Here is a 13,120-nt window from a genome sequence, read left to right as displayed (position 1 = left end):
CTTCTTCAACAATATTCCCAAATTTTCTTCTCCTAATGTAGTCTGTCCTCAAGATCCTGTTCTTCCTTCTGGTACCACTAGCACAAATCCTTTTTCTCTTGTGCCTCAGGGAAACCTTTATAAACTATATAGGTTGACCAAATTAGTAGTGATTAATAAAATCAGCAGGAAAGAGTACATTTATGCAGAGAACGTTCTCTACCAAAAACATCATTGTTCTGTTTCGTAAATGCGTGTATGTGGGAGGCTGTATACTTAGCCATTGGAGAACAAAGAGTGAACTGCCTGGGTTTGAGTTCTGGCTCTACCTCTTATTAGCCTTATAATCTAGGGCAAACTACTTAACTTCACTTGCAATAATTTTTATTTGAACTGAATAGCTTAAACTGTGCTTACTGTGTGCCAGGCATTTTCCAAGTGCTTTATATATATTAACTTCTAATCCTCACAAGCACTTTAAATTATCCTCATTTTATACATGGAGACATGAGGTTCAGAAAAAGCTTAATCTCCACAAGCTAGGAAGTAGGGGGAGGGGCAGTTGTAATCATAAGTGCCCTAATAAATGTTTCTTTCCTCATTCTTCCTTTCTACTCTCCTCTTGCCCTTTCTTTCCTCTCCTGGCTTTTCTCTTTGTACCATTTTCCACCTCCTCCTATCTCCTCTTCCCCCACTTCACTCTTTTCCCCCTTTTCACCCTTCTTTCCTTTTCTCCTTATTCCTCCTACTTCCTCTTCTCTCCCTTTCGCACCCCCCCCCCCCCCACCATTTTCTCTCTCTTCCCTTCTTTCTCCTTCTCTACCTCGTCATCTTATTATATCATTTTCAGCGTCAGTGTCCTTCATCCTTTGGGGCATACCAAGGTCAATCAGAGACACATCCTGCTTCAGAGGCCTTACCATCTATTAGTAGCTAAAAGACAAACAACTTGCTTAAAATGAAATGGAAAGTAAGAGATTTTAGTGCTATTCAAGTTTTAAGGGCATAAGAGTGTCTTTCCTGGGGGCAAAACAAAACAAAACAAAAAAACGGCTTTATGGCGGGACAGTTTCCTTTAGTGGTATCAGGAAAGGCCCTGTAAAGGCAGTAGTTATATTCTATCTACTCCATTGTATTTAGAATATTTCCTAAATTTATCAGCCTCCCTCTTGATTATTACGTGTGATGGATCTTAAGTTCACTAATTGATCTCAGTACTTTTTGGACTCTTATTTTATCATGAATGAGTGACCAGTATGGAATGAGTTAAAATGAAAACATTTAAGGAGTCTGGGCCATTTGTGGAGAGTTTGGGACACCTTTCAGTACTAACAAGTCAGTGCCCATAGATTGAGGATAGCAAAGAAAAGATAGATCGGTGTGTCTAAGTTGACAGTAGGTAGAAACATGGTCAGTGGCTACACAAATCCACATACCCATAGTCAGTTGCCACGTGTAATCAGTCCCCAAAGAGTTCTGAAAATAATCTGCTTGTGTAAACTGTCACTTATATCATAACATAGCTCTTCTACATCTGCGAAGTGTCATCCTCAGTAAGTACCTCTTCAGAATGCCCAGGCACCATGGCAACAGGCACCTCAGGAAAAGTGAGACAGGCTTTTAATTGCAGCGTCAAAAAGTACATTTCAGCAAGTTTCAAAAATGAGTGCATTATATGATGAAAAGTTATAATTATTTTAGTCCTCTCAGCATGAATGCCAGGTGTATTTTTGGCATGGGTCTTCTTAGAAGTAAGCATCCTGATTCAATTTGAAAGCGTACATGTTACATTGGAGAAAATTATATTAAAAGTTAACAGAAGTTAGGTATCTACTATCTATGTAAGTTTGTTTTCCTGTTAATATTTTCCACTAAAATATAAGTGAATTTGCATGAATGCTTTCTTTCATTATTTACAGTGTAAGATACGGGGAGATCTAATTGTCTTTAGGATGATTTGTCCCTAAGGGGATAGATGCTCAGTTGCCTGTGTGTATCAGCTTTTATTTTTCATTTTTATTTATTGACAAAATCAATATGCTATTTGGAAACTGCCAGATAGGTTCTAGAGATCTGACAGACTAAAATTTGGAGAGCAACATAAAGTCGGTCTTCCCAGGATGTTGCTTGAACCAGCAGAGACCCAGAGTCCTAATTTTAAATGGTTGCTTTATTTGGTGAAATAGATTGGATATTGGCTTTACAGACAAAATGCCCTTGACATCTTGGATCTCAGTTCTTCAGAAAGGATAATGAGGATATTAGAAGGATAATTTCTTTTATTCCTTCCAGCCCTAATATTCTGTGATTCATCTGAGTATTAATTTGCACGCAGTTATATGGTGATGGGTGGAAACATTATAAAGAAACTTTGAAAATGAATGAATTTATACAACAAGAAAAAATAAAGAGAAAAAAACTTAATAGTCTATTTTTCGTCCTAACAGGGGTAAGGTATAAATTATTTACCTAAATAGGTATAAAATGAAATTGAAAGTAATAGATACGGTGTGCAGGGAAGTTTCTAGGAAGAAAGCTTATGGGAAGATGTTGAAACCAGATGTGATTTGAACACTAAGTACTTACATTTACTTTCCAGTTCTACTTTTTTTTCTGAAATTAGCTGTAGTCTTTTGCATATAGTTGGTGTTCAGTGAATATTTGTGGAATGAATTGACTAATAAAAAAGTTGATGGGCCTAGCTCATCCGAGCTAAGGAGTTTATATGGTACAGATCTTTGTGGTAACTCAAAGAAGAGGTGGCCCAACATGGATCAGTTAGATTAGGTTTGACCTCAGAAATAATATTTCCAATTGAGTCAAGAACCTTACAAAAAGAAACTTGCTAAAGGACAAGGTTAGTATTTTTTTTCTCCAAATTTTGTCTCCATTAATTTTATTCTGAACTCACACATCAGATTTTCTGAGAGAGATGTGTTATAACATTAGTCTCCTTTGCCCTAGTTTGTTACCCTTTGGCCCAAGCAGTGAGAGCCAGGTCCATTATCCTCTGCTGGTAGTTGCACACCCATAGGTGAAGGATAAGGCAACATGTTTTTATTTTTTATTTTTCTTATTATTAAGTAGAATATACAGCTGTGTTTCTCCCCTTGTGAAAGGGTCTCCGTAGAAATTTTCTGGACCTGAATCCTAACCCCTTTGGTATATTAATAAAATATCTGCAGGAGCCAGATAACCCCCTCCGTGTTTTATATATTATTGTGTCCGGAATTGGTGGGTTCTTGGTCTCACTGACTTCAAGAATGAAGCTGTGGACCTTCGCAGTGAGTGTTACAGTTCTTAAAGGTGGCACGTCCAGAGTTTGTTTCTTCTGATGTTCGGATGTGTTCAGAGTTTCTTCCTTCTGGTGGGTTCGTGGTCTTGCTGGCTTCAGGAGTGAAGCTGCAGACCTTCGCGGTGAGTGTTACAGCTCTTAAGGCGGCGCGTCTGGAGTTGTTCATTCCTCCCGGTCGGTTCGTGGTCTCACCGGCTTCAGGAGTAAAGCTGCAGACCTTTGCGGTGAGTGTTATAGCTCATAAAGGCAATGCAGACACAAAGAGTAGGCAGCAGCAAGATTTATTGCAAAGAGCGAAAGAACAAAGCTGCCACAGTGTGGAAGGGGACCCGAGCAGGTTGCCACTGCTGGCTGGGGCAGCCTGCTTTTATTCCCTTATCTGACCCCACCCACATCCTGCAGGTTGGTCCATTTTACAGAGAGCTGATTGGTCTGTTTTACAGAGAGCTGATTGGTCCATTTTGACAGGGTGCTGATTGGTGTGTTTACAAACCTTGAGCTAGACACAGAGTGCTGATTGGTGTATTTACAATCCCCTAGCCAGACATAAAGGTTCTCCTAGTCCCCACTAGATTAGCTAGACACAGAGCACTGACTGGTGCATTTACAAACCTTGAGCTAGACACAGAGTGCTGATTGGTGTATTTATAATCCCTTAGCTAGACATAAAGGTTCTCCAAGTCCCCACTAGATTAGTTAGACACAGAGCACTGACTGGTACATTTACAAACCTTGAGCTAGACACAGGATGCTGATTGGTGCATTTACAAACCTTGAGCTAGACACAGGGTGCTGATTGGTGTGTTTACAAACCTTGAGCTAGACACAGAGTGCTGATTGGTGTATTTACAATCCCTTAGCTAGACATAAAGGTTCTCCAAGTCCCCACCAGATTAGCTAGATACAGAGTGCTGATTGGTGCATTTACAAACCTTGAGCTAGACACAGAGTGCTGATTGGTGTATTTACAATCCCTTAGCTAGACATAAAGATTCTCTAAGTCCCCACCAGATTAGCTAGATACAGAGTGCTGATTGGTGTGTTTACCAAGCTTGAGCTAGACACAGAGTGCTGACTGGTGTATTCACAATCCCCCAGCCAGACATAAAGATTCTCCAAGTCCCCACTAGACTCAGGAGCCCAGCTGGCTTCACCAAGTGGATCCCGCACCGGGGCCGCAGGTGGAGCTGCCTGCCAGTCCCGCGCCGTGTGCCCGCACTCCTCAGTCCTTGGGTGGTCGATGGGACCAAGCACTGTGGAGCAGGGGGCAGCCCTTGTCGGAGAGGCTTGGGCCATGCAGGAGCCCATGGCGGGGGGGTGGGGGGGCTCAGGCATGGTGGGCTGCAGGTCCCAAGCCCTGCCCCGCAGGGAGGCAGCTGAGGCCCGGCGAGAATTCGAGAGCAGCGCCGGTGGGCTGGCACTGCTGGGGGACCTGGTGCACCCTCTGCAGCTGCTGGCCCGGGTGCTAAGCCCCTCACTACCTGGGGCCAGTGCTGCCGGCTAGCTGCTCTGAATGTGGGGCCCACCGAGCCCACGCCCACCGAGAACTCGCGCTGGACCGCAAGCGCCACGTGCAGCCCCGGTTCCAGCCCATGCCTCTTCCTCCACACCTCCCTGCAAGCTGAGGGAGCTGGCTCCGGCCTCCACCAGCCCAGAAAGGGGCTCCCACAGTGCAGCGGCAGGCTGAAGGGCTCCTCAAGTGCAGCCAGAGTGGGCGCCAAGGCCGAGGAGGCACCGAGAGCGAGCGAGGGCTGCCAGCACACTGTCACCTCTCATTATGACATAGAATTTTCTCCAAGTTCTGGGGCTTCACCTTTTTTGACACTTAATACCCAGAAATATAATACCCCAGTCTTCTTTAGTTAGGGACCTAGTTCATCGGATAACAATTTGGCCCTCTTGAGAAGACCTAAGAAGTTTTAGTATTTTGAATCAAAGCAATTAACTAGATAAATGGTTACAGTTTTAATTCTCATGGCATGTGAAGGGTGGAATATTTTTACAGGAAGTGAAAGCAACCATTCCCTTCTTTGTATCATATACATTTCTGAGGCTCAGCAGGCTAAGGATTTCTGCATAGTACTGAGAAATCCAGGGATGTTTTATTTCTCTACAATTATGTGTTTTAAGTGGGAAGAAACTACCAGGTTATGTAAATATTTTATATAAAAATAGCAAATGATGGTTTATATATAATAGATGGAGTAAGGTATGCTTTCTAAAGTGACTTAAAAATATAGCAGGGAAAAAAGTAAAGGCAGTAGTAATATTATTAGAAACAACCACATCTGGGAATCTCTCTCTATATTTAATAACCTTGACTCTTGTAGTATTTCAGACTTATCTAAAAGATTCCCGTGTCTAGACATATGTTAATAGAATATTTGGAAAATGTCTTTGAACTGACTCTTGCTTGGCACAGATTTCAAAGAATCCTCATGATCATTTGTTCTATTCATACCTGTTGAAATTTCTGAACTTGTGTGAGGGTACAATAATGTAAAACCTTATGTATATATACAAGGTAATATGCAAAGATGATGAGTATTTCTCTTAGGATTTTTTAAACCAGTAATCTTTAATTTTTATCGATTTGTTTAAAAAGATAAATATTCTCTGACATTGTGACTGAGTTAATGAATGGGTTGGATACCTGTTGTTTGCCTCAGTCATTGAAACCAAGAGTATATGGTATAACATCCTATTCTCTCTAAAAATAGTTTCTGTGTTTTTGGTTTTGTTCTGAGTACATTACTTTTCTTTTTGGTCCTTATAATCAGTTTTATTTTTTATTTTTTACATTAGAGATGGAGTCTTGCTTTGTCACCCAGGCTGGAGTTATGCTGTCATGGATTACTATATCCTCGAACTCCTGGGCTCAAGTGATCCTCCCAGTGTAGCCTCCCAAGTAGCTGAGACTACAGGTGTGCACCATCATGCCCAGCTAATTTTTTAATTGTTTTGTAGAGAAAGGGTCTTGCCATGTTGCCCAGGCTGGTCTTGAACTCCTGGCCTCAAGCAGTCCTCCTGCTTCAACCTCTCAGTGTTGGGATTACAGTTGTAAGACACTGCACTTGGCCACAGTTTTAAAGTTTCAAAAATAAATAGAAATAACTCATTGACTTACTTGACTTACTGTTTCTTTCAGCTTTTTGCCTGAATTCATCAATGGAGACTTTGATTCTATTAGGCCTGAAGTCAGAGAATACTACGCTACTAAGGTAAATTATAAACACTTTTTTTGTTCAAGATCTTTCTCATATGGTTGCTTTTTCTATGTTGTTTCCAATTGTCATGGTGTGTAGGAAGAGACTGATAAACTCATTGGTTGGTTACTTCTTATAGTTTTTTTATTTTAGCAATCATAACTACATTTAAAATGGAAACTTACACTTTTTCACAACGGGTTTGCCGCCAGAACACAGGTGTCATGAAAGCTACCCCTAAAAGCCAAAACGGGAAAGGAAAAGACTCAAGTCAACATTATCGTCATTGGACACATAGATTCAGGCAAGTCCACCACTACTGGCCATCTGATCTACAAATGCATTGGCATTGACAAAAGAACAATTGAAAAATTTGAGAAGGAGGCTGCTGAGATGGGAAAGGACTCGTTCAAGTTGTGCCTGGGTCTTGGATAAACTGAAAGCTGAGCGTGAACGTCATATCACCATTGATATCTCCTTGTGGAAATTTGAGACCAGCAAATACTACATGACTATCATTGATGTCGCAGGACACAGAGACTTCATCAAAAACATGATTACAGGGACATCACAGGCTGACTGTGCTGTCTGTCCTGATTGTTGCTGCTGGTGTTGGTGAATTTGAAGCTGTTATTTCCCAGAATGGGCAGACCCGAGAGCATGCCCTTCTGGCTTACACACTGGGTGTGAAACAACTAATTGTTGGTATTAACAAAATGGATTCCACTGAGCCACCCTACAGCCAGAAGACATATAAGGAAATCGTTAAGGAAGTCAGCACTTACATTAAGAAAATTGGCTACAACCCTGACACAATAGCATTTGTGCCAATTTCTAGTTGGAATGGTGACAACATGGTGGAGCCAAGTGCTAACATGCGTTGGTTCAAGGGATGGAAAGTCACTGGTAAGGATGGCAATGCCAGGGGAAGCACGCTGCTTGAGGTTCTAGATTGCATCCTACCACCAACTCGTCCAACAGACAGGCTCCTTCACCTGCTCCTCCAGGATGTCTACAAAATTGGTGGTATTGGTACTGTTTCTGTTGGCCGAGTGGAGACTGGCGTTCTCAAACCTGGTATGGTGGTCACCTTTGCTCCAGGCACCGTTACAACTGAAGTAAAGTCTGTCAAAATGCACCATGAAGCTTTGAGTGAAGTTCTTCCTGGGGACAGTGTGGGCTTCAGTGTCAAGAATGTGTCTCTCAAGGATGTTCATCATGGCAACATTGCTGGTGACAGCAAAAATGACCCACCAATAGAAGCAGCTGGCTTCATTGCTCAGGTGATTATCCAGAACCATCCAGGCCTAATCAGTGCTGGCTATGCCCCTGTACTGGATTGCTACATGGCTCATGTTGCATGCAAGTTTGCTGAGCTGAAGGAAAAGATTGATCGCCATTCTGGTGAAAAGCTAGGAGATGGCCCTAAATTCTTGAAGTCTAGTGATGCTAACATCGTTGATATTTTTCCTGGCAAGCCCATGTGTGTTGAGAGCTTCTCAGACTGTCCACCTCTGGGTCACTTTGCTGTTTGTGCTGTGAGACAGACAGTTGTTGTGAGTGTCATCAAAGCAGTAGACAAGAAGGCTGCTGGAGCTGGCAAGGTCACCAAGTCTCCCCAGAAAGCTCAGAAGGCTAAATGAATATTATCCCTAATACCTGCCACCCTGCTCTTAATCAGTAATGGAAGAACGGTCTCAGAACTGTTTGTTTCAATTGGCCATTTAAGTTTAGTAGTAAAAGACTGGTTAATGATAACAATGCATCGTAAAATTTTCAGAAGGAAAGAAGAATGTTTTGTGGACCACCTTGATTTTCTTTTTTGCCTGTGGCAGTTTTAAGTTATTAGTTTTTAAAATCAGTACTTTTTAATGGAAACAACTTGACCAAAAATTTGTCACAGAATTTTGAGACCCATTAAAAAAGTTAAATGAGGAAAAAAAAATGGAAACTTACAAAATGACAAGTTGGAACACAATCTTGGGGAAATTTTATCACCATTATGTAAAAATTAATCCTTTAAACATATATATTTAAAAAGAGCTTATAATTTATATATGCTCATTTAATAACACACAATTGTTGCCTATATCCTCATTAATTATTATATATTTCTCGTGGATCATTTTAACTTCATTTAATGAATGTACCTTATTTCACTTAACCAATTCCCAATTAATGTACATTTCAGGTGTGCATTTTTTTTGCTTTGTAAACTCTGCTAAAATCATCTTTGTAAATGAATTTTTGTAAAAATGCATAATTGTGTATTCATAAGAATTTAGGACTAACATTAGAAAATTTTCTTTAACATTTTGTTTTCTTGAAATTATTATTACTCTGTTTTGAATAAAACTATTCCCTACAACTTGAGATTGATAATAACCTACATCTTTTGAAAAGGTGTTAATTTTCTCAATATTGGGCACATTTTACAAAGATCCTTGCCACTTAAGAACATATAAATAATCTAATTGGGAATGATGTAAGTCACGTGGGAGTGTATTAAAGTAACCAATAATTCAAGGTCTCAGTGGTCTTGGAAGACAATGAAGAGTTTTTCAAATAAAAATTATAGCATTGGTAATTCTTCTAACCACAACACCATCATCTGTGTTTAATTCTAAACTGGCGTTAGCAAAGTACACATTGTTTTAAAAAGAAACATCAGGTATTGAAATCACAAAACTTTAAATTCTTCATGAGGCTTGGGGGAAGATGAGATAAATTCATAAAGAAGAGAAGGAACCTTTCTCAGGAAGGAGGGAAGAGAAAAAGGTAGGAAAATGAAAAGAAAGAGGAAAAAGGAAACATGATTCTAGGTGGAAACACAAAGGTGCTATGCTTATAAGGTATAGCCTGTTATGATATGGAAATTTTGGGGCTGGCAGTGAATGCAGGTCTCTGCACATCCCATCTGCCCACCAGCTGATCAGACTTTCCCTCAGCAAATGAAGACTGTTCCCAAGTCAGTGTTTGATATTCATGCTCAATTACTTTAACATTGGCATGTTCCTATTCATTCCCCACAGTCTCACTTCTCGTTAACTCCATGCCTCAACCTCATTGGGATGGAAAAGCCACAGCCTTGCTTACAATGCAGAGTTTTACAAATGCATAGATATTAATCATATTTTCAGGAGCAGAAGAAACAGCGAGAGAGGCAGGGACAAGCAGACTCAAAAACAAGTTGAAGATCCTGGTCAGGTGTGACTCCTCTCCCCCTTCTTTAATGCTGCTGGCTTGCCAAAGTCAGAAGTGCCAGCCTGATCACAGCTATCCAAGATAAGAAAATAGGGGAAGCCAGCCTTTCTATATCTATAGGCAGTAAAATGAGGGTCAAGGATAGAGGAAAAATTTGAGTTAATGCTTCTTGATGAATTTCTCTTATATTTCCTTCTTCACTTTATTTTAACCTTAAAAACTAAATTATATTTGTTGAGGTTTAGTTTTTAAAGTAAGATTTAGTTGAATCTTCTAATTCTTTTACTGCATAGTTCTAGGTTGATACAGTATAATCCACTTTCTTCATGTATCAACGAGTATCAAACTCGCTGCTTTGAACTTTTAGGCTAAGTTCCTAGAGCGCACAGATGATGTCTTTTATATAGTTAATGTGTCCTGTAGAGCACATGGTGAGTGTTTCGCTGTAGTTTTAATAACCATGACAATTACAACAAGTTAATGCAACATTACACACAATTCATATAAGCCATTATCTCCAACTTAAACAGCCTTTACGCTGCTCTTTCACAATTGAAAGGCGGTTATCTTCATTTTCAAATACACCCCCTCCCCACCTGGTCTGAGTTTGCAATGAAGGTGAAACTGGGGATCTAGTAAAGTGAAGAAATTTAAAATACCAAAACTTTGTTAAAATCAACAAGTGGATTGTGTAGCCAACATTTCTTGATACAAAGTGTTGAGCCTGGCAACTGGTGTACAGTCCTTAGTTTATAAAGTCCTCGTTTTCAGGTAGCTGTAACATCTTGGTGCTTTCCCTTTTGCCTATTTGTCTTAGTTCGTCTCTGCCTGGTTCACTCCTATTAACTCAGAATGAGGAATATCTCTTACTGATTTTCCTCTTGATATTTTATTTTTCATTTCTCTGGGTCAGTCAGTGCTTCTTTGATTCAAAGCTAAAAATCACCTACTTCAGTCTATCTATTATGCCTACCACCATAATTTTCTGAGAACTTTAGAAGAAACTGTGCTATCTTATCAAACTCCTGATATTCTTTCATTATTGTATTCTGTTGGGTCTTCAATGGATTTAGGAAAGGGGGTTTTAAAATTGTTTCCTTAATATTTAGGGGGTTAAGGAACTACTTGAAGGATTTAGCTAATGCCTTAAAAATTACAGAATATCAAGGGATTGCTATAAATGTAGGTTTATAGGATATGAGTTAAAATATATAAATATAACAAAAATATGAAATACAGTCAACCCTTGGTATCCAAGGATTCATCCAACAGTGTATGGGGAACCTTGGGATATGCAGGGCCTACTAAGGGACTTAAGCATCCTCAGACTTTGATGTTCTCTAGGGTCCTGTAGCCAATCCCCTGTGGATATGAAGGGCCTACTGTAATTTAAAATAGAAGAAATTAAACAATATTCTTTATCCCAATTTTTTGATGAGGGAACTGAGGCCCAGAAAGCTAAGCGACTTCAACAGAATGGTAGAACTAGTGAGAGACAGCTTTAGGATCAATGTCCATGTTTTCTATAAAAAGAATGTTGTTAGAACTGGGACTGTGTCACTGCTACTGCTTCTCAACAGGTAACGCCTTTGGCCTATGGGGTAAGACAGTTGTTCCTTGTGCTGGATATGTAGCATCCCTGGGAATGAATGCCACTATCACTGTCACTGTGACATAATGTCAACGACATAATCAAATACTTTACATTATGTTTCCGGTATGTCCCTCTAAACCTTTGATTTTGAGGCAGCAAGGGTAAAGGTGCAATAGTTGGACCAGACCAGGAAAGACCAAAACCTTATAAACTGATAAATTCTTAAATTACCTATTAACAAAAGCTACTTATAAGATATTGGATTGATCCAAGATAGAACACTGAAGAATCAGAGTGATTTGGTAATATGAAATTAGCAAGGGTATAGGCAAATTTTTAGTATGTCTTTCTTTGTGTTACCTATGAGTATTTTCCCATTCCAGAAAGTGTTGCTATCAACACAAGGCCATGTTCTAGATGGTATGATGAAAACAACCCTAGCATAAGTCCGGAATAGGACTGTAGGTCCAAGTTCTGATTTTATCTTCTCTGTTAATCCTTCCAAGTCTTAGAAGAACATAGCATCAAGAATATTGCAACAAGGTGCCCAAAGACTCATTGTAACTGTGTTTATGAAGACAAGCTTGGTTAACGGAAATATTGAACCCCAGTATATATGGTGAATGAGGCTAGCAGAAAGGGTGAGTCGATGCTGAACCACAGATTTTCTATTACAGAGATAATAAGATAATTCCAGATCCCTGATAATTCTAGCACTATAACCTGGAGGAATGGAGAAAGAAACAGGCAGATTTTTGTCTCCTGTGTTTCATCGTATCTTTTTCCCTCTTGGGAAAGATAAGGGTTTTTTAAAGCAACTTGCATGAATTATTGAAGAATATATCTTATAAAACCAATATTTTTTATAGTATTTTCCCATTGTCATTGAATACTTGCATGGCCATACCCAAATTTTTGAAGAGTGCTCTCGATGGGCAGGGGTAGTGTATCTAATCTTTAAAAACCAATGCTCCCTTTTATAAATATAAAATGCTATAAATGTTAGTTGCAGTAGCAGAAAATGTCTCATCATTTTACATTTCATCATAATGGCTATTACCTGTATAAATGTGTTTCAGTTACATTTTAGGGAATTGGGGATTTGGGTTTAAATATAACTTTGGAAATTGTCACCTGGTTGGCATTTGAATAGAACGTCTGATTTTTCATAAATGGACTACTGATGATAAACAGAAAATGCTTATATTTTAATTCCAATTTAAAGATGGAGACACTGATTCTCAAATAGTGGGGAGGGCAGGTTATTGGGTGAAGGGTACATTCAAGTGTGGATATCAAATAACTAATACTTAATCTTGGCTGTTAGCAGTGTGCATTTTAGTTTTTAGGCTTTTATAGGTAGTAAAGTGATTGTTTTCTTGAATTAAGTGCAAATTACATTTGTGTTGTTAATTTACATATTTGAAAGTCTTACTACCACACGTGAAACTAAATCATGGTGTCATATTCCTGACTTTCTCATGTGCTTATACTAATGATCTAATAATGGCATACATGTAGAGTTCTCTGGGAATACTAAAGCACTATTTTAATATAAGCTGGTAGTGTTTTATTTTACTTCCTAAAATTGTTTGCTTAAGACCTTTTTAATATTTTATTTTTTCTCAGTAACATTGCTTTTTAAAAATATTTCAAACACTTGATCTTGGTAAGTGCATAATTTATGAATGTAGATGTAATTCATAATCAGAATTGCTTAGGATATCCTTTTGAATTTGATAAAGCCTCAGGTTTGATTCTATTTACATTTCACAGAATCTCCAGTTAAAAACATCTGCATTGATCTACCTAATCTCATGAATCTTATTATTTTCTACTCTT

General features: G+C 39.2%; 1 protein-coding gene and 1 pseudogene across 6 annotated transcripts in view; both read left to right on the top strand.

Moving 5' to 3' along the window:
* TPK1 (thiamin pyrophosphokinase 1) overlaps window positions 1–13,120 on the top strand; it is a 380,984-nt gene that overhangs the window by 177,340 nt on the left and 190,524 nt on the right. For all 6 annotated transcript variants that reach the window (XM_054495232.2, XM_054495234.2, XM_054495231.2 and 3 more), the window contains exon 5: window positions 6,423–6,495. In XM_054495232.2, the coding sequence (XP_054351207.1) occupies window positions 6,423–6,495 (73 nt within the window). The remainder of the gene's footprint in view (window positions 1–6,422; window positions 6,496–13,120) is intronic.
* On the top strand, window positions 6,859–9,257 carry LOC129040555 (putative elongation factor 1-alpha-like 3; annotated as a pseudogene).

The sequence above is a fragment of the Pongo pygmaeus genome, chromosome 6, assembly GCF_028885625.2.
Source record: "Pongo pygmaeus isolate AG05252 chromosome 6, NHGRI_mPonPyg2-v2.0_pri, whole genome shotgun sequence".
Lineage (NCBI taxonomy): Eukaryota > Metazoa > Chordata > Mammalia > Primates > Hominidae > Pongo > Pongo pygmaeus.
Note: the sequence above shows the minus strand (reverse complement) of the source record. Positions and strands in the feature narration are given on the sequence as shown.